The sequence below is a fragment of the Lepidochelys olivacea genome (assembly GCF_965140295.1).
Source record: "Lepidochelys olivacea isolate rLepOli2 genome assembly, chromosome: 8".
NCBI lineage: Eukaryota > Metazoa > Chordata > Testudines > Cheloniidae > Lepidochelys > Lepidochelys olivacea.
The window spans coordinates 52,778,721-52,806,358 of NC_140418.1; the positions used below are offsets into that span (position 1 = coordinate 52,778,721).

The 27,638-nt window shown below is 41.9% G+C and overlaps 1 protein-coding gene across 1 annotated transcript in view; it reads left to right on the forward strand.

The window, feature by feature from the left end:
* CEP350 (centrosomal protein 350) overlaps positions 1 to 27,638 on the forward strand; it is a 140,078-nt gene that overhangs the window by 96,663 nt on the left and 15,777 nt on the right. The window contains exons 28-37 of the mRNA XM_084636814.1: positions 4,052 to 4,251; positions 7,101 to 7,312; positions 8,624 to 8,768; positions 16,674 to 16,834; positions 17,365 to 17,501; positions 18,336 to 18,418; positions 19,477 to 21,575; positions 23,504 to 23,905; positions 23,995 to 24,141; positions 25,731 to 25,853. Coding sequence (XP_084492940.1) covers positions 4,052 to 4,251; positions 7,101 to 7,312; positions 8,624 to 8,768; positions 16,674 to 16,834; positions 17,365 to 17,501; positions 18,336 to 18,418; positions 19,477 to 21,575; positions 23,504 to 23,905; positions 23,995 to 24,141; positions 25,731 to 25,853 — 3,709 coding nt within the window. The remainder of the gene's footprint in view (positions 1 to 4,051; positions 4,252 to 7,100; positions 7,313 to 8,623; positions 8,769 to 16,673; positions 16,835 to 17,364; positions 17,502 to 18,335; positions 18,419 to 19,476; positions 21,576 to 23,503; positions 23,906 to 23,994; positions 24,142 to 25,730; positions 25,854 to 27,638) is intronic.

Consider the following 27,638-nt stretch of genomic DNA (forward strand, 5'->3'; position numbering starts at 1 on the left):
TGCTCCAGGGTTCGCAAACGTATCAGGCATCTATGCAAAATCCTTCTGAAATAATCATAAGAGATCCACATGGCCTTGGACTTGTTGGCCCAGCAGTCTTGATCCTTTTCCCCTGAGTGGAGGAGAAAGAAGAAATAGAGAATAATCATTCAAGTAACTGCTGCTTCCTCCTCTTCAACTGATGAGTCTGTGCATACATACCATCCTTTTATGTCTCAATTTGATGACTTTAGGAAGTTTCAGGAGTTATTGAGCAGAATGGCAGAGGAGTTGTATATTTAAATTCGGATAATTCATGGAACATCATCTCACCACTTGTTTACTATCATTCAGCTCCAGCAGAACACAGCAACTATCCCCTTATTCCTTCTGAAAACCTCTGACTATCATCCACCTCTATCCCACAGACATTTAACCCTGCTGATAATCACCAAATCCTTACCAATCTTTTCTTATCAGTTTCGAAAATATACTGAGAAGTAATTGTCGTTTTTAATTGGAAAAAGATAGCAAATGTCACCTCTGTGGCCTACATTAACAGACTAGGGTGGGCTGAAGGAGTTGAGCTTCATCCTGTTCCATTGTTCAGAGGAACTTTTTGCAATCTAGTAACCAGCTGGCTGTCCAATTTAGCTGATCATTTATGTGATGGGCTTTAAATATGAAGACCTTGTACCAGGAAAACTATCTCTGAATCCTGCTGTGTTCCAATGGATAATATGCTCATTGGCCCTTAGCACATCAGTCTGTTTTGTAGCAGCAGCAAGGTAACACTTTATTCAAAGGTGATTGTCACAGATGCCTGTCACAACATTGCCCAGAGGGTCTGTTTTTATACACCTTCCCTTCTGTGCCTCTTCTAATAAAAAAGATTCAGAAAATGGAGATCCAGAGAAAATAATCTTAGTGGCACCCCATTGTTTGCAGTGATCTTGTAGCTGTATTGGTCTCAGAATATGAGAGACAACGTAGGTGGGATAATATCTTTTATTCGATCAATTTCTGTTTGTGGAAGATATAAGCTCTCAAGCTAAACAGAGCTCTGCTTCAGGTCTGAGGGATGGAAGCAGAACGTCTCAGCTAATACAGGTTAAGCAGAAGGGATAAGTGTGTTGGAGGTCATTACTTGAAATGAAGTGGGTTATTGGGGGTTAGACTGTTATGCATAAAGGGTTTGAAATGGGCAATTAAGGATAGCAGACAGTGCAGTGTTATAAATTGTTGTAATGAGTCATAAAAACAGTGCCCCTGTTAAGTGCATGGTGTTTGGTAGCTAGCAGAGTTATGAATGTAAGTTTCCAGGCTTGCCTTTTGCAGGTTTTATGCAGGTTTCCCTTGAGGACAAGTACTGAAAAATCACCTTTGTTGAATGATCACTGTGTGAAAAATTTTCTGCCGTGGATGATACGATATATTTTTGTCTTCTATCAATTTTCTATCTGAGCTCATTCGAGAGTGAGGTGATTGTCTGGTTTCACCCACTTAGTTGTTAATGGGGCATTTGATGTAGGACCCATGAATCTTGAACATGTTTTGTGGGGGATATTGATCATCATAGCAGTGGAGATATGTCTGGAGGTTTTGCATCTTGTTCTGTCAGGGTCTGGTGCTCCTTTGAGTTGGTGTGTACTGGTCTGTGGGGCGCATGTTTCTGATGATGAGCTGGGCGAGGCTGGTGGGTTGTTTGAAGGCCAGAAAAGGGGGTTCAGGAAGGATTTGTTTCATGGTGTGGTCCCTATCAAATATGGGTTGTAATTGTTCGATGATACCCCATAAGGGTTTCATTGTGGGTGGTAAGTAACAACTAGGGGTGTGCGGCCAGAGGGTTTCTCTTTCCTGTACTGAAACAGGTTCTCTGGGTGTTTTTGGATGGCCCTTTCCATGATGTGATCTACTTCTCTGGTGGCGTGTCCTTGTTTAGTGAAGGCCATTTTAAATGTGTTTAGGTGTGCATCTTGGACTTCCTCTTTGGAGCAAATTATGTGATATCTGAGTGCCTAGCTGTAAATAACAAATTATGTGGTGTGTCTGGAGTGGTTGCTGGATATGTGGAGGTAAGTGTGGTGATCAGTGGGTTTCTTGTGTATAGTCATTTGTAGGGTTCCATTATTTAAACTAATCGTGGTGTCCAGGAAATGGATGCTGGTATGGAAGTGTTCTAGCACTTCACTGGAAGATGAGACTCTGGTTTTCACTGCTCATACATTTACTGAACTACCTTTTGACTGTTATGACAACTGGACTTGTGCTTCTGGAATCCAGTCAGCCACAAAGAACTGGGAATTCGAAACACATCAGCCTGGCTGCTGAATGAAGCAAGACAGAGGTAGTTATCGTAATGAGGTCATTGTCACCTAATTGGTCTCCATAAAAGTTTGAGTCAAGGACCTACTTGACTAACTGGAATGGCTATGACATGCATAATTGAAAACAAGGAATAAAGAGTTAAACAGTCTTGGTGAAGAAACAAATGTGGACTCCATGGTGATCCAAGTATTGTCAATTACAGTTCCCTCAAGATGCCTTATCCAGGGGTTTTGTACTAGGACTTCAAAGGAATATACTAGGCCCTAAATTCAGTTATGTGCTGCCAGGTAGAGGGATCACTCATAGGCCAGCAACATGTATTATATCATATATTTTTTCAAAGTACTGAAGAAACTCAGACCTCCAAAGAGGTTAATATGTCCAACATGGAGTCTCAATTTAATCTTAAAATCCCTCCTTTCACATCCCTTTGAACCATTAAAGTAAGTTTCTCTATACTGCTTTAGTCTTAGTGTGTTTCATGATATCAATCACATCTCCATGCCAAGTATAAGAGATTCAGAGTACTTTACATGTGAATTATAAATACATCCCCAAGGACAAAATGATACTGAAAATCGAGGAGGAATTCATCCCCTTCAAAGGTGGTCAGTGTTCCACAGAGCCCAAGATATAGTTCTACCTTCCTTCTGCCTCCATTTCTCAATGCAGGAAAGAGAAGCGGTGGCACACTCTGGATGTCCGATGGCTCCTGAAAATATATCTTCATATTCAGAAAATCTAATTTTTATTTGGGAGTTTCCATGTAGTTAACTGAAGGAAAAAGGCATGTGAAGACACCATTTCCAAGAGCAGGGATCCATACAGACAATATTAAAAGAAGAGTTACTTATCAGTACCTATAGTTCTTCAGTTGGATTGTCAGTATGGAACCATATGCCCTCTTCTTATGGTTGCTTGTGTATTTGGAAAGAACTTGAGACATTTAGGGTTGCAGTATCTTCTATACCAGTGAGGACAGTAGGGAGAACGTTGGGATCCATGAAAAAGAATGCTCACAATCCCAATGGTCACTGTTTTCTAGAGGGTTCTGACTTAATGGTAACAGCCTTTTTGCATGCCCAGGAGTGGGGATCACTACAGACTATCTGTTCAAATTGGTTACTGGTGAGTAACCCTTCTATGTATAACTACAGTATTTAAAATCCTCAGAATTTGTAGGTGATTAGCTCCCTCCAGATTAGTGATCTGTTTATCATACTGTATCATAAAAGCTGGGCCTCAGAGTTATCCTAAGTGACCAGAAGTTAATCATGTGTGTGTTGACTTTCTGCTCAAAGTGGGCCTGGTGCAAGGTCAACCTTGAAACCTCTTTTAAGAGGACAAGCATTTAAAAAATCCAAAATGGTGGGTCTCTTGGTAGATTAAGAATTTTCCATCATAGTTTTTACATTAAAAACTTGCCCGCTTCTCATAGAAAGGAAATGTGCAGAAAGATATGAATTGGAAGATATCTGTTACACTTCTGATTTTTTTTCTGTGCTGTTCTACATAATTTGTCAATGAACCGCAATAAGTCCTACACAGTAGTAACAGTAAGTCATTTGCCTCTTTTTATTATATAGTTTTTTTCGTTTGTTTTTTGGAGATCTATGGAATGTCACAACATTGATATTCTCCTAGAAAACAACAAGTCTATATATCATGATGATAGAGCATCTGGCCATTGGGTCTTTTGGCTGTGGTAGACTGTTTTCCTGTTGTCTTCTGATATGTTTATTAGGTTCCTGACTAAGCGAGAACAGAAGCTGATGCAGCGGCGACAACATGCTGAAGAACTGCTGGAGTGGAAGCGCCGTCTAGATGCAGAGGAAGCAGAGATACGTCAGATGGAGAAACAAGCCTTAGCTGCTTGGGACAAAGAGAGACTCAAAACGAAAACAGCCAAAAAGGAACTTGGGGACCAGAGGGCTGAACCCAAAGGTAAAACCGTGTTCTGCTCAAAGAGTGACCCAGTGCAAATAATGACTGGGCAAAACATAGCATATCATAAACTATTAGCCTCTGGTAAGCTCATATTTTTGTATTTTCTTCCTGTGTGGTAGTGGTTATTCCTCTCTGGACACACAGTTGTGTTCTGTCCTCTGCTCTTTATTATCTTCTAACTCTTATCATTATCTTCAACCTTAGCTGCCACTTTTACACTGATAGTCAACAGTATGTCTTTAATGACTTTGTTCACCCTCATGTCTTGCATTGACCAAATAAATCTGTTTCTTTGTTTCAACTTTCCAGAGCTAAATACCTCTGATAGAATTGCTTCTCTTATACAAGACGACCTTTCTCAAGCGCCACTCCATCTCCTTCTCAACTCAAAGTTTTTGGCTTCCAGTGGCTTTATCTTGGTGACATCTTTGACTCTGTACCCTTCTTTATATTCTACATGTTACATCTTGAAATACACCTGAGGCCGTCTCTGCAGCTTTATCCATTTGTCTCAGTGCCTCTGTTTGTCTCTCTGTTTTTCTAATCCAAGGGTCTCAAACTCAAATGACCACGAGGGCCACATGAGGTCTAATACATTGGCCCGAGGGCCGCACCACTAACCACACCCCCTGCCGCCCCAGCCCCGCCCCCACTCCACCCCTTCCATGAGGCCCCGCCCCTGCCTCGCCTCCTCCCACCCCTTCCCTGCCCCCATTCCAACCCCTTCCCTGAAATCCCCATCCCAATTCTGCCCCCTCCCTGCCCCCAGGGGGTTGGAGTGCAGGAGGGGTGCGGGGTGCAGGAGGTGTGCAGGGTAGTCAGGGTGCAGGATGTGGCAGGTGGCTCAGGGCAGAGGGTTGGGGTGTGAGGTGCAGCGGGGGCTCAGGGCAGGGGCTTGGGGTGCAGGAGGGGTGTGGGGTGCAGCAGGGGGTCAGGGTGCAGCAGGGGCCTCAGGGCAGGGGGTTTGGTTGCAGGAGGGGTTCGGGGGCGGGTCCGGCCCCACATGCACCGGGGGCAGGGCAGGCTCCTTGCCTGTCTGCCCTGCCCCCACACCACTCTGGGAAGTGGCTGGGACCTGGGGGAGGGGGAAGGGGGCACGGTGGTCTGTGTGTTGCCTTGGCCGCTCCTCTAGGTACCTCCCCCGAAGCTCCCAAATGGGGCGGCACTGTGAAAGGGGCGGCAGTCCGTGTGTCGTCAGGGCGGCACTTGTCTTTCCGCGGCAGCAGCGGCAATTCGGCAGCAGCCCACTCTGCTGGCTGCGCCACGGCAGCAGTTCGGCAGCAGCTTCTGTTTTCAGTCGTCCTGCTTGGGGCAGCAAAAACGGTAGAGCCGGCCCTGCTCTTAAATCCCCTTTCCATTTCAGTGCTGTTCTCGTCTATCTCCCTACCAGCCATCTTACTACCATTACGATTCCTGCCATCAGAGGGAGCCTTCTTCTTCCTCACAATTTGCATTTCGGATCAGTGAAAAGCTGTTTATCTTCCCTGCCTTTGACTTCTATTTTCTCTTGCTATGTTATTAACTCTGCAACTATACATGACTAAAGTATTTTTGGGTGCAGTTTGTATGAAATGTTCTTCTATGTGGAAAATAAACTTGCTTCGATGCAGCTCCCAAAATGAGTCTTGTTCAGCCTTCCTGTGGCAGTTTGTAATTTCAGCAAGAGGTTTCGAGAGCAGGGAGTCTAAGTGAAGAAAATACTGGTCTCTTCAAAGATTGTCCCAGAGGATCTTAATTTTCCTTTCTCCCCTCACCAAAATAAAGCACATCTTTTGAATCTATGAGGCAGTTCAGAGTTATGGTCCGTTTCACTTGTCATTGCAAACTCCCACTTGAACTTCACACGACTATGACAATTAAAAAAAGAATGGTGAAATATAAAGTTCTAGTGAACAAAAACCCCAATGTGTTGAATGTAAAAAGCAAATGTATTTGTAGTCCCTCCACTAATTTTATCTACCTACCAGGGTGGGAGCTCAGTCATCCTGGAGAATGGAGTAAGGTGATTCCTTTCCCCAACCTCTGCCCCAATATTGAGTAATTTTCTAAGGATTTTTTCAATAGTATTGTATATCCTATAAAAGTTAGAAAACAGGAATGTTTATAACTAGGTCCTGATTTCCAGATTCTGTTATCTGCCAAGAGTTGAAGAAATCATAACATCTAAAATAGCACAAGAAGCATTTTCCTACTGCTTCCCGTGTTTGAGGTTTGTCAACAACTGTTTCAGGGGAAGCATAGAATTTTGAACTCAGGATTTGGTTTTCAACCAATCACAGCTAACCATGCAATATTGTCGAGGGGTGAGGAATTATTTCCATAGGCAGATTCCATGCTCCAGTATTGGTCTCCAAGGGCAGTTGACTTCACCACCTCAGTGACTGCTGAGCGTTGTAATTGAATAGGGGAGCCTGTCTTTGCGGGGTATTGGAAGATGTTCATTAAGAACCACAGAGTTTGGAAAAGTTAATTTAGAATATGCTGAAATCCCTTTGTTTTAGGCATCCAGCAGCCACTACTAACATTTGGCATTTTGTTTTATTAAAATTCCTTGATTAAATATTGCCTTGGTAAAAAATTCAATACCATATAATGTGAAGTAACACTATACAATCAGAATGGTGTAAACTTGAAAGCATGTCTGTCACCAACAGAAGTTGGTGAAAATATTACCTCACCCACCTTGTTTCTTTACTGTACAATCTGGCATTTAAACACAGCTTGTGACTGATTCTGTTTGATCAAATGCAGTAATCAAAACTACCTTAGATGCATGTAAATAGTGCAAGTTCTTGCTCGGCTGACTATACTGTGTGCTCTCTTTTGCCTCCACTATCTCATTTCAGAAACAGCCAGTGAAGAGGAGTCTCCAGTGCTTTCCTATACTCATCTAAACAGTGAAAGCTCTGTCCCAGAAGAACTAGGCAGTCCAGCTGGTGAACCTGTCCCATCAGAGGCTGTGGACCAAGGGAAGCCAGTAAGCCCAGATCATAGTACACTTACTGAAGAAATGATTTACTCACAAGATCTAGAGTCTGCTACCTCGCCAGCCAAGCTTGTGAGTGAACTTTATCCTTTACATTTATATCTTCTAGTACTAGTAAAGAACCATCAGAAGAGAAGTAGAAAATAAACTTTCTAGTAGCCGTTTGAAGCTTTCTACACAGAGATTAAACTGTTTTTTTAGCTGAAATGCTAGATCCGAACGTGTCAGTAAATATTGGAGACTCATACTTTCTTTAAAATCTTTAGAAAAAAAATTGTTTGGGAATGGGGTCAATTAAGCATTTTTAACTTGTGTGCAGACTTACTACAGATTTTGAATGTGCCAGAGGGGCTACGCAGCATAATCAGTGGAATGCTAGCCCAGCATACCAGTGTGACTTGGATGGATGATAGTTCGTCATGATTATATCAGGCACAGGAAGCTAATACTATGATTTTGATTTGAATTCTGCATTATGAAGTGTTTGGGGGTATTCCATAGCATAAGGAACCCAGCTGTGGCTCACACATAGTCTTGCAGGTTACAACATATAATGCCAACTTGTAGATAATTCTGGCTTTCTACTCTGTTCCAAGTATTATGTCTGCTTGCTTTCTAAGTTGCATCATGGTAATTCTTGTTCTCTGGGCTTTATACCTGGATGAAGCTGTGAGGCTAAAGATGCTGTGTCAGCCACTGTCTGTGGAGACACTGCTCATTGAGACTTACATTGAGTTTTACAAACACTTTTTCCTCTGGGAAAGTCCATTTAGAACGTGCCGCTGAAGAGAGAGTGCAGTGTAAACATCTAATGTGCCAAAGGTTGTATTCTGTCTGGGTAAAATGGCTATGGCAGGCATACTGTTAATGCTGTAAACAGATATCTGGCAGAGAATCTGCCCTTAAGAGAAGTTTTGCCTGGCTGGAAGTTGAGCCCGTGTTGTGGTGGTTGATGTAGGGTAATACCTTGCACTTCCTGATATTGAGAAGTGTCCTTTCAGTTTAGCAGATATATTTGGCAGCAGTTTTTATGAAAGTGTGGTTGCACCAACAAATACGTTAAAAATATTCTAATCTGAAGCATACAAGTTTTCTTGTTTAGCAATAAACCAGACCATGTAAGGCAGAATTACTGAGGTCCAGGTTCAAGATAAATGTCTGCTTTTGCTACTTTAGGTAGTTTTGTTCTGATGCGTAATACACTGAGACGGATAAAGCTTTCGTTAATGTATCTGGATAGGTAGCTAGCTATTTATTATTGCTAAAGATTTATGACTAGAGAATACTTTCCTTCCTTGTAATTAACTCCTGTTGACAGTGATCTCATACTTTTAAATTGAACTTCACAAGTAGTTACTTATTTTTTCTTTCGTCTTTGAATAGTCTCCTTCCAAAAGCAGTACATCTATGTCAAAGCAGGATTCCATCAAAGGAAGCCACAGAACTGGAGGGCAGCTGCGTTTACCTGTGAAATCCCATCAAATATCCCACAGTTGGTCTGATGAGTCTTTATCCATGACACAGTCAGGTAAGATTGAAAGAATACATTGTCTTGTGTTTAAATTGATTTCTCATACTCTGTGTTTTTGCAACCCAGTAAATTAACTCATAAATCTAATTAAGTAAACTGAAAATATTTGAAATTGCGCTGAGTTCAGGATTCTGTAAGAGGGTTTTATATTAAAGTTGATCACTTCAGTGTACAGCAATGAACAAAGTTTCCTAAACTGTGATGTCATTAACTGTTCTAGAAGAAATACAGAGCCTGAAAATCTGGTGTCAGAAGTTGGAGGAAATGATCTTTCAGATCCTTTGTTTTAAACTATATTGAGTTTAAGTGTACTTAAACATGCACACCCACTGATATGAATGAGATCTTAAACATGTTGTTTTTTTCACCAGTTCACTTTTAATGAAACCGATGTTAATTACCCCTGTTAAGAATACTTTGACTTAGTTATTTGCACCCAGGGACATTCTGCAGTTTGTGAGCATAAGAATGCCACCTTCATTGTAGGGAAGCTTGCACTGGGGTTGTATGTCTGTGCTTTATCTGCTCTGTAGGATGTAGTTTATCATCCTCTTAGTTGCTCTACCTGGAAACCTTTACCAGAAAGAAATTGTTTTTTTTTTAACAAAAAAGGGGGAATTTTGCTTCAATTTTCTCCTTTTCCTGACAGCAAATGACTTGCATTAAAATTAATCCTGAATTTAGAATATTTGTGTGCTTATATACAAACAGCAGAAAGTGTCGGACGCCACCAATGCAAAAAGGTTAGCACCTGGCATATATATTATAGGTGGAGCAGGTAATACCAACCTATTAAGGTTGCCTATTACTTTCCATTATAAGACTGTGTGTTTGGTTGCTTGCAGTTTTGACAAACTTTGACCGTTCGGGCTCCAATTTTCCATGCTGGATGTCTGCTTCAGACTGAATTTTCATAGAAAATTTCAGCTAAAATGGTTTGGGTGTGTCTGAAATCGAGGCTAGAGAAAAATACATTGTTTTGCCTATGTAGAAAAATTCTGGCACACTTTTTCGAGAAGCCGGAGTTACCTCATGCTTTGGAGCAAGGACTTGAAATTTGACAGAGGGGTTGCCTTTGTGTTAAGGATATGCCTTTTTGCTTTCCCTATGGAAATCCATCCAAATTTGGCCAAGTTACAAACCTTGGAAAAATCAGTTCACACATGCTCAATAGAGACTTCCTAGATTTTAGCAGCTAGGATCTCCAAAAGTTCTGAGGCAAGAGAACTGGGAGTGGCTGGGTAAAACGACTGCTATAAGGAGCTAGGAGGTTGGAGAGAGACACTGAGATAGGCCAAAGAGCCCAGGGAGGAAGACTGGGATTGAAAGCTAATGGGGATATAGAGGGAGGAAGAGAGTCAGGGTCGTGGGGACTGGGACTGATGGTAAAATGGGACTGGAAGTAAGGTGCTTGTGGGGAAGACTTGGACAAGGAGTCTGGAGGGGGAGAACTGGGATGGAGAATCCAGAAGGGATTCTAGGACTGCCTGGGCAAGGACACTGGGACTGGGAGGAGAAGCCTGAGAGTGACTGGATAAGTGAAGAGAATGGCACTGGGACAAGGTGCTAGGGTGGGAAAGAGATGGGACTGAGACAGATATGAAGGGACAGAAGAATCTGTGCCCACTAGACTTGCTCCCTTCCAGAGCTTGGACTGGAACCCAAGATCCCTAAGTCTCACCTTTCCTCTGCTGTCAGTAGTACCTGTGGAACCCACTGGCAAAGTTCGTTTCATCCCCCTCTAGTGCTGGTCCATATAGAGGATGACAACCTACTGATGCTATCAGTTACTCTGTTAGCTCAAAGGGAATAGGTTTCTGTGGTGTATCTAAAGGTTCAAGCCCTGCTGATGACCTATGTGAGTGGCAGTATGAATGGAATTTGCGGTTTTTCAGTTTGCCTTTTAAAAATCTAGGAGATTACACACACAAAAGCTAAACGCAAGAACATTAAGGTTGCACAGTGAAGTAGTCAGAAGCTAGGAAAAGCCAGAATTAATGTTGCCTGTGCACTCTTAATTTGTCTTCCTCGTGTGTATTCATTATGATACAGTCTTTAATTACATGATCATGTACTATTTTTTCCACATGACCCCTGCCTCCACCAGTGAACAGGATGGATGGTACTCATGTAATGAGCAGCTATTCAATATTTTATTTTATTTTCATTGTGCATTGTGTCACCTTAAGTCTCATTTGCTGCACACTACTCAAACCCTGCTCTGAAGACAGAATTATTAATTCATTCATGGACTTTTCTGTGGCACTCATCACATAGTATCAGAGTACTTAACAAACGTAATTTTTCAACTTCCCTGTGTGAGGAGGAGGTGGTATTATCCCCATTTTACAGATAGGGAAGTGAGGCACAGACAGTAAGTTCAAAGGTGTCCACTAATTTTGGGTGCCCATTTTGAGGTACCTAGGACCTGGTTTTCAGAGTACTTTTCATTACATAGCACTTTCTGTGCTCAAAGCACAGCTCTCATTGACTTCAATTGCTGCTGTGAGCACTCAACACTTCTGCAGATCAAACTCCAGGGTCTCACATTAGGCACCCAGAAAATGAGGAACACCTAATTAGTGACCACCTGTGAGAGGTTTGGTTTAAGTGACCTGCCTGACATGAGACAGGAACTTTGTGGGAGAGGCAGAGATAGAATTCAGTTCTCTGGGCCAGCATTCAATTGCCTTTAACCATGAGATCATCCCTTCTTTTTCTGCAGTCCCCTGCCTCATTCACTGCAGACCTTCCAACTTCTGCAGCAAATGCAGCAGGGGTCCTCTGCACTTCCCCACAGCAAGTCCCTCCCCACAGCAGATCCATCCTCTACACTGAATGAGGTGGGGGTCACATGGAAAAATAGTATGTAATCATGTAAGTTAAACATGTATCATAAAGAATAAGCAAAAAGGGGCCATATTGAGGTTGCATAGGCAACCTTAATTCTGGCATTTCCTAGCTTTTCAGTGCTTGCCTTGCAACCTTAATAATGTTCTTATAACAGCTTTTGTGTGCACTAGAAAATAACAGGACTTGTCAGGACAAGTGATTTCCATTTTGATATAAAAATGAATACATAAAATAAACACATTCACACTGATTAATTTTTAATAGCATGCCACCTTCAGGGCACTGTAACATAATTAAAACATGCAATAACTTGATAAAATTATCTTAAAGTTGAAACAGAGAAAACCAAATAAACATATCAGTACGAATAAATGAAAAATAATGAATATGGGGTGCCAACAGTGATCATGATGAGCTCTTTTGAAATAAATAGACTTTCAAGTATTTGGCATTTTAAAATATGATGGAGAGACTAAGACTGATGTCAGCTGGAGGAGGGATTTGGGGATGTATCACTGCATTCTAGTGTTGGTCTGCATTGTTACCCTTTTTCTCGCACCATATGTAAAATGATCTTGGTTCATTAAAAGGACATTGTCGAGTTAAAAATAGATATTGCAGTTTTATTTGCGGGTTTAACTGATGTCTGAGATAAGTAAAGAATTTTTAAAAATTAATTTACTTCTCACCATTTATGCTGTTTGTTTCCACTTCTGCATTTTTTTGTCAGCTTGAACTATGAAAACAGAATAGTCAATTTCGTGTTTGTTTATAATCAGTTTCTGGTTCATATGTGCTATCAATGCTTGAAAACACTTTAGAGGAAAGTTATTCTTTTAAAAAAAATTCATTAACATTTTTCAAATGTCGTGGCAACAGATTCTTTTGTTAGGCTTTGTAGAAACTTGCTTTATACAAAAACTGAATTTGGGCCTTAATTAACATGATGTTACTGTCACTTAAGTAGGAGGAATTAATTATAATCAAGACACTTGCCGGAAAATAAGTACACTACCTCGGATTATGAGGAGAGAACACATTCTTCCTATCAAACACGTATATCTATTTTGTGCACTACTTGTTTAAAAACACTTTCATAAATATTTAACTATAAAACTTCACTGAAAAAGGAATGCATCCAGCTGCTGATCACATTTACTAGCTGCTGACAGTGAAATCCCTTACTGCTAGTTACTTTTGCTGTCTTTTGGTGAAATGAGGCATTGGTTATCGAACTGAAGTGCAAATTGCTATTGGGCCATGAAGAACTAGCTGGTCACATGGTGCTGCTGACTTTTCTTCTTTATTTCAGCTGGTTTTATAGTCATCTATGCTCTTCATTGCAGCAAATGGTCTGGGTGCCTGTAAAACTGCCTAGAACAGGGGTGGGCAAACTTTTTGGCCTGAGGGCCTCATCATGTTTCTGAAATTGTATGGAGGGCCAGTTAGGGGAGGCTGTGTCTCCCCAAACAGCCAGGCATGGCCCGGCCCCCGCCCCCTATCTGACCCCCCTCCCTGATGGCCTTCCTGGGACTCCTGCCCCATCCAACCCCCCTGTCCTCTGACTGCCCCAGGACCTCCCACCCCAACTACTCCCTGACGCCCCATCCAACTCCCCCATCTCCTTTGTGACTGCCCCCCCCGGACCCCTGCCCTATCTAACCACCCCTTCTCCTTGACTGCCCCTGGACCCCCTGCCCCTGACTGCCCCCCGCCACCCCATCCAACCCCCCCCTCCTTCCTGACATCTCCCCGGGACCCCCCACATCCAACCACCCCTTCTCCCTGTCTGCCCCCAGAACCCCTGCCCCTGACTGCCCCCCACTGCCCCATCCAACGCCCCCGTCCTTCCTTACTGTCCCCCCAGGACCTCTGCCCCCATTCAATCACCCTGTTCCCAGCCCTCTGACTGCCCCAACCCCTATCCACACCCCCGCCTCCTGACCATCACCCCCGAACTCCCCTGCCCACTATCCAAGCCCCCAGCTCCCTGCCTCCTTACCGCGCTGCCTGGAGCACCAGTGGCTGGTGGCACGGCTGCACCGGGTCAGGCCGGGCTCTGCAGCTGCGCTGACCCAGGAGCTTGCCCCTCCCTGGCCTCCCAGAGCATTGTGCCGGCGGCGTGGCGCACTGAGACTGCGGGGGGGAAAGGGAACAACATGGGAGGGGCCAAGGGCTAGCCTCCTGGGCCAGGAGCTCACGGGCCGGGCTGGCCAGTCCCACGGGCTGTAGTTTGCCCACCTCTGGGCTAGAAGCTGCCTCTACTAGGGGCTGCTGCTACATAGAAGGAGGAGAGGACACAGGAGCACCCCTAAGACTGAAGTTTTCAGCCACCAGGGAGAACTGCCAAGAGGACTGTAAATTAGACTGAAAACTATTAATAATATTTATTATTTCTATTTTGGTAGTGCCAGTCATGGACTAGGACCCCATTGTGCTAGGTGCTATACAGACACAGAACAAAGACTCCTGCTCCAAAGAGCTTACAGCCTAAGGGCTTGTCTACACTTACAGCGCTGCTGTGGTGCAACTGCACAGTGGAGCTGCACTGCTGTGGCACTTAGAGAAGATGCTACCTATGCCGATGGGAGAGTTTCTCCCGTTGATATAGTGCTGTCTACACAGGAGTTAGGTCGGTATAACTACATCACTCTGGGGTGTGGAAAATTCACACATAGTTATACTGGCATAAGTAGATAGGGTAGACCAAGCCTAAGTATAAGACAAGAGACAACCAGTAGATACAGACAGATGGGAATGTGCAAGGAAGCATTGAGACAATAAGACCATGCTTTTCTATGAGCTTACATAGTCTTGTTTGGGCCTTGGTTGTTACAGAAATACAAAAACAGTTATATTAGTGGAGACGACTCTACTGTTGAGAAGGGAATCAAGCAGCTGGGCATGACTTTCAGTAGAATAGAGGGAGACGACCACCAGCAGGACTGGAAGACCAGACAGTAGGGAATCCTGGGGGAGGGGAAGAGGAACAGAACGAATGGTAATGAAATTGCAAAAGGAAACCATGTGATTTCCTTTTTAAAGAACATTGAAAATATTTGTTCAAGTGAGCCGTGGCTACATTCACCACAGGGATATATTGTTGTTATGAATGACATAATAGGTAGTCTGCAAAATCGAGACTAGGAGCTTAAGTGGTCCATGCAGTTGTGAATGGAATGTCGGGTGACCCATGAGATAATCTCTCTAAAGATGTGGTTCTCTGTTTGCTTAAGTGTGAGAACCCCAGAAATAAGTTGTCAAACAGGAGGGTTTGACAGTTAATTACTTCCATGATCAAACTGCTTCTTTTTCTAACTGAAGTTAACTAGTCATCCTCCAGTCCTACTGAATTTGTTTAGTCCAGGAGATTTAAAAGCTGGTGGTCTTACTGTACTCCATCTATAGCTTGCAAGAGACCTAGCTTGCTTCTGTACCGTACTATTACAAATGAAGTACTCTCCATTAAAATAATACATCATGTAGCATAAGGGTGTTTAAGGTGAATTTAAAAGCTTTTAAACACAAATTTTAAAAATATATACATTCTTAAACCACTAAAAAGAAGTGTCACACTGAAAAACATAAGATTAAAATACTGTTTCCTCTGCAGCAGTTGACATCACAAGCAGTTAATGACAAATCCTTAAGTCTTTATCCAGACAAGTGATCATTGAATTGAATGAATGAGAACTGAGTAAAAGTTATTGGATGCTTGTGCTGTGTGTGTGTGTCTGTGATGTCCTTAACAAAACACAGAAGCCTGAACTTACACATTGGTAAGTAGGGAGAGGCGGCAATGACTTTCAGATACTTATTATATCTAAAATATATATTTGAAACACACTTATCTATAAATTAACCATTTGCATTCTAGACACACAGCATAGTTCTGAATATTGAGCTAATTTTCAATCCTGATATTCTTCTGTAGATCAGATTCAGTCTATTCTATGCCACCTTCATAGCATAAGGGTATGTCTACATTTGGAGCTGGGGGTGTGATTCCCATCTTCAGGAGACAAACTCACACAGGCTTTCATCGAGCTAGCACGCTAAAACTAGAATGTATCTGCAGCAGCATGAGCTGCAGGACAGGCTAGTCATTCTGAATATGTGCCCCTGAAAAACCCTAGGCACATCCTTGGGCAGCTAACCTGTCCTGCCTTCTGTTTGTAGCATGCTAGCTCAATGAAAGCTAGTGTGAGTTTGTCTCCTGAACATGGGAATCACACCCTCAGCCCCAAGTGCAGACATGCCCTTAGTTTGTCATTGAGTAGGCTAATATGCTTTAGTTAAATGGAGAAAATACCTATGTATTGTTTTTGTTTATTTAACAGTGACTGCACTTTCAACATCTCAGTTCTGTGTGGTCTAGACTATAGATTAGACTAAGGGACAGGGAATTAAGAGGCCTAAAATCTACTTCCTGTTCTGCCACTGACATGCTGACCCAGTGCAATTCACTTAACTGCCCTGTACCTCAGTTTTTCTATCTGCAAAATAGGTATAAGAATACCCATCTTTGTAAAGCGGTTTGGGATTCTCAGATTACATGTGCTATATGAGGGCAGAAAGGTGTTCATGCACTTTACACTTTTTACCTTTTACCTTTTGTTTAATTGTGTGCCTTTTGTATCATAACTTTCAAACACAGCAGAAATTCTATCTATTTTGGTTATTCAGCAGTGTCTCTAATGCCTTCTTTCAGTGTAGGAATCACAAAGTTAAGTGACTTTGGCTTTCTAAGCATGTACAACATAACTAGGAACATAACCATTTTATACATCATGTCTTTGACAAACTCAGTAAGGTCAGATGTAGCGTTTTTCTTCCTTACCATATGTGATGTGATATTGTTAAAATAAGAGATGCTGACTTAGGAAGTCTTTATTTAGACGATATGAACATGTTAAAAATAAATTATTTTACTAATATTTTATGTGATGTAATTTAAATTCATTAACTGAAGATTCTGTACTTGTAATAATTCAAATACTTGTAATGTGTGAGGTTATTTGAGGATTAAAACTAAACTACTTTTTTCAGAAACTACATCTGACCAGAGTGACATTGAAGGCCGGATCAGGGCCTTAAAGGATGAGCTACGGAAGAGGAAGTCTGTTGTTTATCAGCTGAAAAAGGAACAAAAGAAGAGGCAGAAGGAGAGGCTGAAAGCCCAGGAGGCCAGTTTGATCAAACAGCTAGAGGTTAGGAACAGTTAGAAGAAGGGCTAAGTAACAAGTGAAACTGCTAGCATAGTATGAATTGGTATATTACAGTCAGTTGTTGAAGAAATCCTTTCTTTTGTGCTTATTGATACACCTTTTTATGACAGCAGCACCACCATTCTGGTACTGGTTTAAATATTTCCAATAATTCTACAGTAGCCCATGTGGTACTGATATGATGGACAATCCTCTTCAGGATAAAAGACTAATCCACCAGTAGCATGATGTTGGGGGAGGGGGGAAGTTTTGGTTTTGTTTTGTTTTGTTGTAGTATATTGACTCAGACTTGACAGACACTTGGAGTCTATAAAAATAAAATATTAAAACTCCAGCCACTCGCAACTGAAGAGCTGTTTATCCAATACACACATGAAAACTTCTTGCTTTGAGAGCAGTCTTCTAAAAGGAAAGGATGTGCTTTATTCATTTGATAACTTCTGTTTGCTGACTGATTTTTTCCAAGAAGTTGTGATTTGGAAAATTAACAATCTGAACTTTTTCACACTCAGTCTTATGATGAGTTCATAAAGAAGACTGAAGCAGAGCTGAGCCAAGACCTGGAGGCATCACCCACAGCTAAGCCTCAAATTAAAACTCCATCCACATCTACTGAAAAACCTAAAATTAAGCCACCCCCACTCCATAGGTAACTTGGAAATCTCTTTGTAATTTAACATTACCTTGTTAGCATTTTTCTAGGTTAGCTGTACAAGTACAAATGCCTTTTCCAGAATATGCTACGGTTATAATATAAATTAGTTGTGTGAAGATATTTCTGAATGAGCATGGAAGAAAAGTACAATATGTGCAAGCTTCTCTGTTGCTCAGGTATTATGTACTTGGAGAACTTTAATCTAAACTAAACAAAAACATGTATTAGAATGTAGGGGCGGTGTGTGTGTGTGTGTGAGAACACTCAATAGCATTTTGGTGGAAGGGAGGAAGTTGATATCTCAGAAAGTGCAGCATATAGGTATAGGGGAAAATCACAGGGAGGAAACCTGAAGACCACAGCTCCCTAGGCCACTGGAGAATGGCAGTGTGTTGATGCCTTATGCTAGCCCAGTCAGCAGACACATCATCATACAGACAAGCATTGTATGAAGTTCCCATGCACAGTGTCAGTGTATTCTATTCTTGTCCTACCTCATCCTGGTGTCCTAATCTAGGGTTAGGACATACACCCACCTTTATAATTACTTTCTATATTCATCTCACCTTTAATGTACTCTTGCATTGGGGTACATGATTCTGTAATTATTGCTGTTTGCATTTACACTATTAGGACACTGTATGTCCTAATCTAGGGCTAGGACATACACCCACCTTTATAATTACTTTCTATATTCATCTCACCTTTAATGTACTCTTGCATTGGGGTACATGATTCTGTAATTATTGCTGTTTGCATTTACACTATGACTAGCGATTCCAACATCTGGAACATTGGTGGTTCACTTTATTGACTTTTCAACCCTAGGCCGGAGACAACCAAGAATTGGAAATCACTGACTGAGTCAGAGCGGTCCAGAGTATCTTTGGAATCTATTGCAGAGCATGTTGGTATGTATTTGGAAAATAAATACTGCAGATGGAGGCATCCTTTCATAAATCTTGAAGAATTCTATTACTTTACCGTGTTTTGAAAAATATCCATTCTTTCATAACCTCTCACTGTTTGCTTCAAGGTGAGAAGGGATTTAGAGAGAGAGTGGTTAAGTCAAAATTGAATGTATAGTACACACTTTTTCTTTATAGTTGTATTTTTTTTCACATTTACATTTGTTTTGATTCTAACATTAATCTTCTGAAGATCAAATTTCACTATTCCTCCCCTTAGCTGTAAAGCATCTTAGGTCTCTTCTTTTAAGAGACTTTAATAATAAACAGCCAAAACATAGTGGAAAGAAAATGGTAAATTTTAGAAGAATATTTTAACTAAGAAGAAATGACAGCATCTTGGCTTTTTCTTCTTGCTGTATCACTTCAACTTAGGAGACAGCAAAAGCAAACAATGTGCTGAACCACAGATATTTGGTTCTATCCTTGCTGAGACTCATGTGAAACATCAAAAGTATGACAACTGTTTTTCTTTTTGCCTTTTGTGTTCCCCAGTATCATATAATTTGAGAACACTGCCCTTGAAGAAGCCAAAAACAATGAAAGATTTCCTTTTTATGTTCAGATATTTTTCAGTGGTTTACTATTAATCTTTATCTCTCCACATACATTTATAACCTTGTTTACCTTTGTGACCTCCAGACAAATACCTGAGCTTTTACCTCCTATAACAAAGTCCCATTCCACAATAATAACTTTTCACAGGACAGCGGCAGAGGTAGGAGGTTAGAAAGAAAACTATGGAGACATAATGCATACGGAATACGGAGGATGCTGTTATTATTTACAGGACAGTCCAGGAGCCTGTGAAACTTTCCTAGCTCCCTGCTAATATCCTTTAGTCTCAAATCTTTTGACTGAACAGCTGTTTAACTTTGGCTGCAGTTTCCCAACAAAATAACAGGCATTCCTGATCACACCTTGCTCTGATAGGATTAAAAGGTAGCAAAAGATTATTCTGGATGATTTAGCATTGTGATGATTAATCTTTTTCATTTAAGATGCTGTATCATCAAGTTCTGAGAGGTCTGTGTCTGTACACATCAAGAGACTCATTGACTCGGAGGTTCATATAGAAGAACCTTCCCGAACCCTATCCCCGGTCTTCAAGTCCCCAAGGAGATCTAGAGCTGAATCTGGTGATTCCTTGGACAGTGTGCCCTCATTAGCTCTTCTCAAAGATCTAAGAGATAGTGGCAGAGTATCCCATGTGTTACTGAGCAAGTCAGAAGATGTATCCAGTGATGATATTGTGTCCAATCACAAATCTGATATACAAGAGGAGATGGAGTACATAAAATCAGAAGAATCCGAGGTTGAAGATGTTAATAATAAACATTCAGAGAGTTCTGGTGCCTTGTTGATGCTAGATATACACCAGGAAATCTTACCAGAAGTCCTTCCAAAGAGAGATCTCCACTCTGACACTGAACAGTCTCAGAAGGAAGTATTTAGCATGACTGCTGAAAATATTCAGAGTAGAGCAGAGATCTCAAAACAGAGAGAGGCAGTCAAAGATGATGCAGGGAGTGATCAAAGTGACAGATCAGAAAAGTCCTCTCTCAGCTTGAACAAGTGGGCACTGGAAAAAGACTTCTCTGTTCCAGAACAAGTTTTTACTCAAAAAGAGCCATCATACTCTGAAGATTTTGTGGAGTCCCCCCCCAGAAAAGAGACATCAGTTGAAGAAACTCCTTCTGCTAAATGTTACAAAGACGATTTTGAGAAGCCTACACTGTCACACAGAAAAGATTCTCAGTCACTTAGAGAGAAATCACAGCATTCAAAACCTCCTAGAAGCAGATCCACCAGCCTTGGCAGTGAAGATGAAATCAGTGAATATCTCAGTGACAAGTCTCTCTCTGTCTCTGGCAGTGTGCATTCAGAGAAATTGCTAGAACTCAAGTCACCAACAGAGCTCATAAAAAATAAAGAACGCAGTGATGTGGAGAAAGAACAAGCCCCCATCGAATCACCACTTTGGGCCTCAATTTCTATCACAGAAGAAGCAAACACACTGGTAAATTTCAATATTGGTGACAGGATACTTGTGAGTAACATCCAGCCTGGAACATTGCGATTCAAAGGTCTGACCAGTTTTGCCAAAGGGTTTTGGGCTGGTGTGGAGCTGGATAAACCTGAAGGAAACAACAATGGGACTTATGATGGTATTAAATATTTTGATTGTAAGGAAAAGCATGGTATTTTTGCTCCTCCTGAAAAGATCTCTCACATTTCAAAAAGTTTTGATACCTATATAGACATGAATGAAGATGAAGACTCATTCTTTGATGACAGATTGGGTCAGCACTACAAATCCGAGCAGAAAGACAAAGAAAGTTCCAAATCTGTCAAAGTTGAAGAAAGCAAGGGAATAGATGCAACTGAGAAATCATCCCAAGATAAAGCTCCACCAGGCATGACTGCTTTAGAAGGCTCTATTGGGCAAAAAGTCGATGATTACTCCAGTTCTGAAGTAAACCACATAAAGGAGGTTTTCACAGCTGTTAGACCGCTTACCAAAGAGCAGTCTGTGGTGGACTGCCTGAAAGATGCTGTAAAAGATGAGACTGTCCATGCACTGTCTGTTTCTACTATAGAAAATGTTACCACCGTTCTATTGAAGGGTACCTTAGATGGTATATTGTCTGAAAAGCTGGAGGGGCAGCAGTCCTCAAGGGAGGAATGTACTGAAAAGTCAGATAATTTCTCCTCTGAAGTTTTGGAAAAACCTGGAACTCCACTTCTGGACCTATTGACCAAGGAAAAGAATCAATTAGAGGCCCAACTTAGACTGCCTCTTAGAGAGGAAGAGAAGTCAAAAGACCAGCTAGAAAAGGTCTGCTTGTTGACAGACAGTCTACTTAAGGATTTTGTTAAGGACACTGTCAATCAGCTACAGCAAATCAAGAAGGTCAGGAATGAGAAGATTCATCTTAGCAATCAGGAGCTCTGTGATGTCCAAGAGGAATTATCATCCAGAACCCCAGCCCAGCATGTGGAGGAACAGGTAGCAAAGGGCCTGCAGAACTTTTTTTTAAGTCCTGAATTGGAAGATGAAAGAGAAGAAGTTTCCTCTCCGGATATGTGTCCCAGACCAGTGAGTATATAGCTTGCACTGATTTCAGAAGCTAATATATTAATTGTTTATTTGATAATTATTGAATCTGAAGATTTTGTTTTCTACCAATTTTGTTCCTCCCAAGTGTTTTCAGGTGGCCTCCAATATGTGTCTCACTTTATGGTACATTCTGAAACATTTTGGGGATTTACAAAGACGTATGAAACACCTACTCATATCACATGAAAAACTAAAAAATATTCTACTTAGAGAGCATTCTGCTTACATATATCATATTTCCTGCATTAGCCTACCCTGTTTTTCATAATCCTAATTGAATTTGCATGAATGCTGACTCTTGTATTTGTAGAGTAAGTTTGTTTCTGCTTACTCTCCATATGAAATAAGCATCCTCTGACCTTACAATTAGTTGCTATAGAGATCCTTAAGATATCAAGCTGCTAAAGGTGCTGGGTTAACAGCTCTCTGATAGGTGAAGTTATATATCCACTGGACAGATATATCATGAACAGTGAAAGTTCAAGCTTCCCCAGAACCACCTCTAAGGGTAAGAAGATAAGATATGGCCTCTTTGCTGAGGCTCCTAACAAAGTTGACAACTGTGGTTATATTCTTGATATGTTACTATCACAAAAAGCACCAGCTCGCTTTCACATGGGCCACCAAACAGCCATCAGCTTGTAATGGCTTTTTGTCTACTGATTTAAGCTAGATCAGAGGTGGGCAAACTATGGCCTGTGGGCCACATCCAGCCCGCGGGACTGTCCTGCCCAGCCCCTGACCTCCCGGCCGTGGAGGCTAGCCCCCGGCCCCTCCTCTGCTGTCCCCCCTTCCCCGCAGCCTCAGCTCACTGCACCGCTGGCACAGTGCTCTGGGTGGCGGGGCTGTGAGCTCTTGCCGGGTAGCGCAGCTGCAGAGCCACGGCCTGACCTGGTGCTCTGTGCTGCACGGTGGCGTGGCTGGCTCCAGCCGGGCAGCACAGCTGTAGCACCGCCAGCCATCAGTGCTCCAGACAGCATGGTAAGGGCGTTGGATAGAAGGCAGGGGAGTTCGGGGTGGTGGTCAGGGGGCAGGGCTGTGGATAGGGGTCGGGGCGGTTAGAGGGCAGGAGTCTCGGGGGGAGGCGGTCAGTAAGAAGAGCGGGGGTTGGATGGGACAGCAGGGAGCAGTCAAGGGCAGGGGTTCCGGGGGTGGTCAGGGAGAAGGAGTGGTTGGATGGAGCAGGGGTCCTGGGGTGGGGGCAGTCAGGAATGAGAGGAGGGTTGGATGGGGCGGTGTGGGGCAGTCAGGGGTGGGGGGGTCCAGGGGCGGTCAGTGGACAGCGAGGGGTGGATGGGGCACGGGTTCCAAGGGGGCCATCAGAGGACAGGGAACGGGGGGTTGGATGGGGCAGGAGTCCTGGGGGGACCGTCAGGGGGCGAGAAGCAGGGGGCGTCAGACAGGGGGCGGGGGCTGCGCTACCCCTGGCTGTTTGGGGAGGCACAGCCTCCCCTAACTGGCCCTCCATACAATTTTGGAAACCCGATGGGGCCCTCAGGCCAAAAAGTTTGCCCGCCCCAAGCTAGATTTTTACTGGTCGTAAGTGAAGTGAAAAGTTACATATTCCATTTCCAAACTGTTGAGGCACCCAGCCCCTCCCAAACAAATTAGTTTCAGGGCAGAATGAGCAACAGGAACAGATGATCTATTTTTAAAAATGTTTCTCTGTTGTAAACTCCCTGGTAACTTTTCAAAAACATTGGGGAAGATATGATGAAAGTGCAGGTATAGGAGTAGAATCAAATGTTTCCAGTGGTTTGGGTTTTTTGAGATAATTATTCAAAAATGCTTTATATACACAGACAATCATATCAGAAGTACATTTCAAAATCTAATTATAAGAAGTGTTTGATGGGAAATAGAGTACATTACTGCTCTGAATAGTAATTCTGTTTCTTATTCCACAGGAAAGTCCAGTGTTTGGTGCCAGTGGACAGGAAGAGCTTGCAAAGAGGCTGGCAGAACTGGAGCTCAGCCGGGAATTCCTGAGTGTGTTAGGAGATGATCAAGACTGGTTTGATGAGGACTTTGGCTTGAGCTCCCAAAAGGTCCCACAGAAGCAAACTGAAGAAACAGCGGTGTTGCCCAAGATAGAGCCACAAAAAGTGCCACCTAAGCCATGTGAGGAGCCTTTGGCTGTTCCACATACTGCAGTGGAAGTAGAAGGCATGGTGCATGCAGCAGCTGAGGAGCTGTGGAAGTTGAAAGAGCTGGGTCATGATCTTCAGAATATCAGCCTTCCCACAGACCTTGGTAATACCACCAAAGAGCAGGACATGGAAACTATAAGCAAACAGGTCTATAAACAGGTACAACCCTGGGGAACATTGATCTCATCCCCTGGATACTTGCTCTCAGAAGCTGAAGTTTTAATTTTGACCTTTTTCTTTTTGTCAAGGCGGTATTTGACTTGACGAGAGAGATTTTTCGGGAAATCTTTGCTGAGGATCCTAGTCTGAATCAACCTATTTGGATGAAACCATGTAGAATTACCTCCACTTACTTCCGGCGAGTAAAAGATCCAAATGACCTTGACGAGATCAAGGTAGGAAAGATGCTATTAAATTGTGACTGTCCTCATATCATATAATGTTTATATAGCATTTTTTCATTTGTAGCCCACAAAATGCTGAATGTAGGTAGGCAAACATTACCTGGATTTTAACAGATGTAGCATTTGAGCACAGAGAGGTTTCAAGAGTGGTTCTTCGCTGAAAAGCAAGTGTGTAAAGGTGGTAATTTTTTTTGTTCAACAGATTTACCACCCTCTCTTTCTGGGTTGTATTTGTTGACTTTAGTGACTTTAAAAAATTTCCTTTACTGCAGATCTAACACCTCAGTCCTGCAATCTGATCTGTGTGAGCAGATCCATACACCTATGCAGACTTCAGTGGGACTCGATGTAAGGGTCTGTTGTCATGGATCTGGTTGCGGGATTGGGGCTAAAAGACTGAGCTGGATTTTATACTTTACTGTGCATCATAGTTGTATGCTAAACTTCAATCAGATACACCTGTGCCAACCCCAGTGAAGGCAATGGAGTTGCACAGATAGACTAAGGGTATGATTTGAAGATGAAATGGGTGCACTGCTGTAACTAAGGGCCTAGTTTGGTCTGCAGACTTTTTATTACTGGTGATAATGCTCAAGAAAGAAAAAACTCAGCTTGTAGCTGAACCCAGATTGAATTTACAGGGCTGTATGTTCGAAAATTATGGGAATTGGTCCTGCTTTGAGCAGGGGGTTGGACTAGATGACCTTCTGGGGTCCCTTCCAACCCTGATATTCTATGATTCTAAAAAAACACGTGTCAAACTAGCACTTTTCATATGGAAATCATTAGGACACAAACAAGGAATATCCCCTGCTTCCAGTGCTGTTATTCCAAAGTTATTTTTCAGAGTAGAACGGCATTTAAAGTAACTTGCCCAAGATAACACATTGAATCTTTGGCAGAGTCATGGACAGAACCTAGGTCTACCAAGCCATAGCTGTCCCTGAACTGTTAATAGCAGGGAAGAATAAAGTTAAAAGGATAAAGGACTGTCAGTCTCTAACCCTATTTTCCTACAGTGTCCTTTCATAAACTGAATTAGTTTTAGTCTCCAGTTTACTGTATCATTTAAGTGAAAGTTGTGCTCTACAATCAGTAAAAGCTCTAAGGGCTAAAAAAAATTCAGCCCTTTTTTAAATATAGTATACTCTCTGCATAATAAGAAAAGGAGTACTTGTGGCACCTTAGAGACTAACCAATTTATATGAGCATAAGTTTTCGTGAGCTAAAGCTCACTTCATCGGATGCATCCGATGAAGTGAGCTGTAGCTCACGAAAGCTTATGCTCAAATAAATTGGTTAGTCTCTAAGGTGCCACAAGTACTCCTTTTCTTTTTGCGAATACAGACTAACACGGCTGTTACTCTGAAACCTGTCATCTCTGCATAATGTTGTCTCTAAGATAGGGTTATTGCTCAGTGCTTCCACTGTAAATCTCTTGCACTGCAATGTACATCTCACAGTGAAACAGAAGTTCACCCTGTATTTTAAGATCAGATTTTGAAGGGCAGGTGCTCGGTACAGGATTCGCTTCTTCCCTCAAATACAATATTAACTCTTTTTTTCTTTTCTTCCTCTAGAGTTTCATTGCAACTGAAGTGCTGAAATTGTTCAGCTTGAGGAAGGAACCCAGTCACAAAACAGATTGGCAGAAGATGATGAAGTTTGGACGCAAGAAACGGGACAGAGTGGATCATATACTGGTCAGTGGATAAAAGCATTCAGTAGTTTGATTGTATTCTATCCCCTGAATACAAAGGGTGTGTTAGTTATATCTCAAAAGAAGGCATGAATCTTTTGACAAAAGGTTGTTAATCCTAGGTGCACAATTTAGAACTAATATTTAAGTTCCATATGATCCACTTACATTTTTGTCTTTTTGGGGTATTTGCAATGAACAAAATAACTTTTAAACAGATCATTGTGTGTGGGTAGTGAGGGTAAGCAAAGGAGAAAGTTGAGAAGCATCAAATATTAAAACCATTAATTTAAACAGTGAATTTGTTACAATGTAAAATGCATAACTGAAAGGAGAACCTTTTTTCTTTGGACCAAAAATGGTATTCCTACCTGTCACAAATTCTCGGAGAAGGACTGGCTTTCTGCCTTGATGAACCAAATTATTTATTTTTTAGTAATGTTGTTTCCACTGTGACAAGTGATACTGAAATCCAAATAGATTAAGCTCCTTCCCATGACAGAATTCTGATATAGCATTTCTTGGCTTTTTCAAGAGTTCTGCAGTTAAGACCAGTATAGAGTTTGAAATAGGATTGTAATTTCAAAGTGACTAGATCTTCTTCATTGTACTGTGGTAGCAGCTATGCCACATGGTACACTCAACATGTTCTCTAAGCCAGCATTGAGCAGCATTGCTGCTCCTATAATACCTATGCATGTAAACTCTGATGAACAATATATGCTGCCAACACTGGTTCAGGGATGGAGGATAACTCATGGGGGCAAGCCTTTTAAAGCTGATCCTTGGGTGGTTTTACTGAATGGTTGGGGTCTCTCTCGTCTGTGACGAGTCTACTTGGCAACATAAGAGTTCCCAACGCATTGCATTTATCTTAACTATATCCTAAATTGATATATAAAATTACCAGTTAATTCAAATAATGGATATCTTCAGTCTTTTGTTCTCCCACCTGTGGAATATTTCCCAGCAAAGCATTAGGAAGACTTTTCCGCCAGGGACAAAGTTGCACCTTAGCTAGGTAAAGGATTTAAAGTTAGGGTCAAGTATCCTGGGATATCTGGGCCTTATTAGTACATGTGTTGTAACTAATATAATTTGTAATAAGCTAAAGTACAGCCACATTAGGTATGGAACATGCAGCTGTTGTGTGCCTGCACCAGCTCACTGTACCAGCTTTCAGTTGTTATGAATTAGTCTCAGTTGGAAACATTCAAAAAAGTGAATCAGGTTGAATGAGGTTGAAATTCAGGCACTAATGTACAATAGTCTGAGACCTTCCAGATTTCATACAAGAATTCAAGTGTCAAAGGTTAAAACACTTCAATCAATATATTTTAATAAATAAGGTCCGACAAGCCTGTGTTTCATCCCACCTCACTCTCACAGAGAAACAGAGGTAAAACAACCACCATTTTAGCTGAAGGCTGGGAAAAATATGGAAAAACAAACTCTATACTATACTGTTTGCTTTAGGAATTGGCATTGCTCAGTGACATTGTTGCTAAGTTTATCATTGCAACGTAAGCAACCAAGAGAGAAACTCCTAGCTTAGAAAAAGTAGCCAAACCCTGGAAAACTTCTATAAACATATTTGTTAAAACCTCTTTAAACTGTTAAGCAGCTGTTTAGCTTTCTTTGTTTCCTAATCAGCCTCCAGCTTCTGCCACTTTTGTTTATGTGGTCATGAATCGTGAGAATACAAATACTGGATCATGGCAGCATCACTAACTGAATCAGGGGCATTGCTAAATAACAGTGTTCAAAAAGAAATAGAACATGATGATTT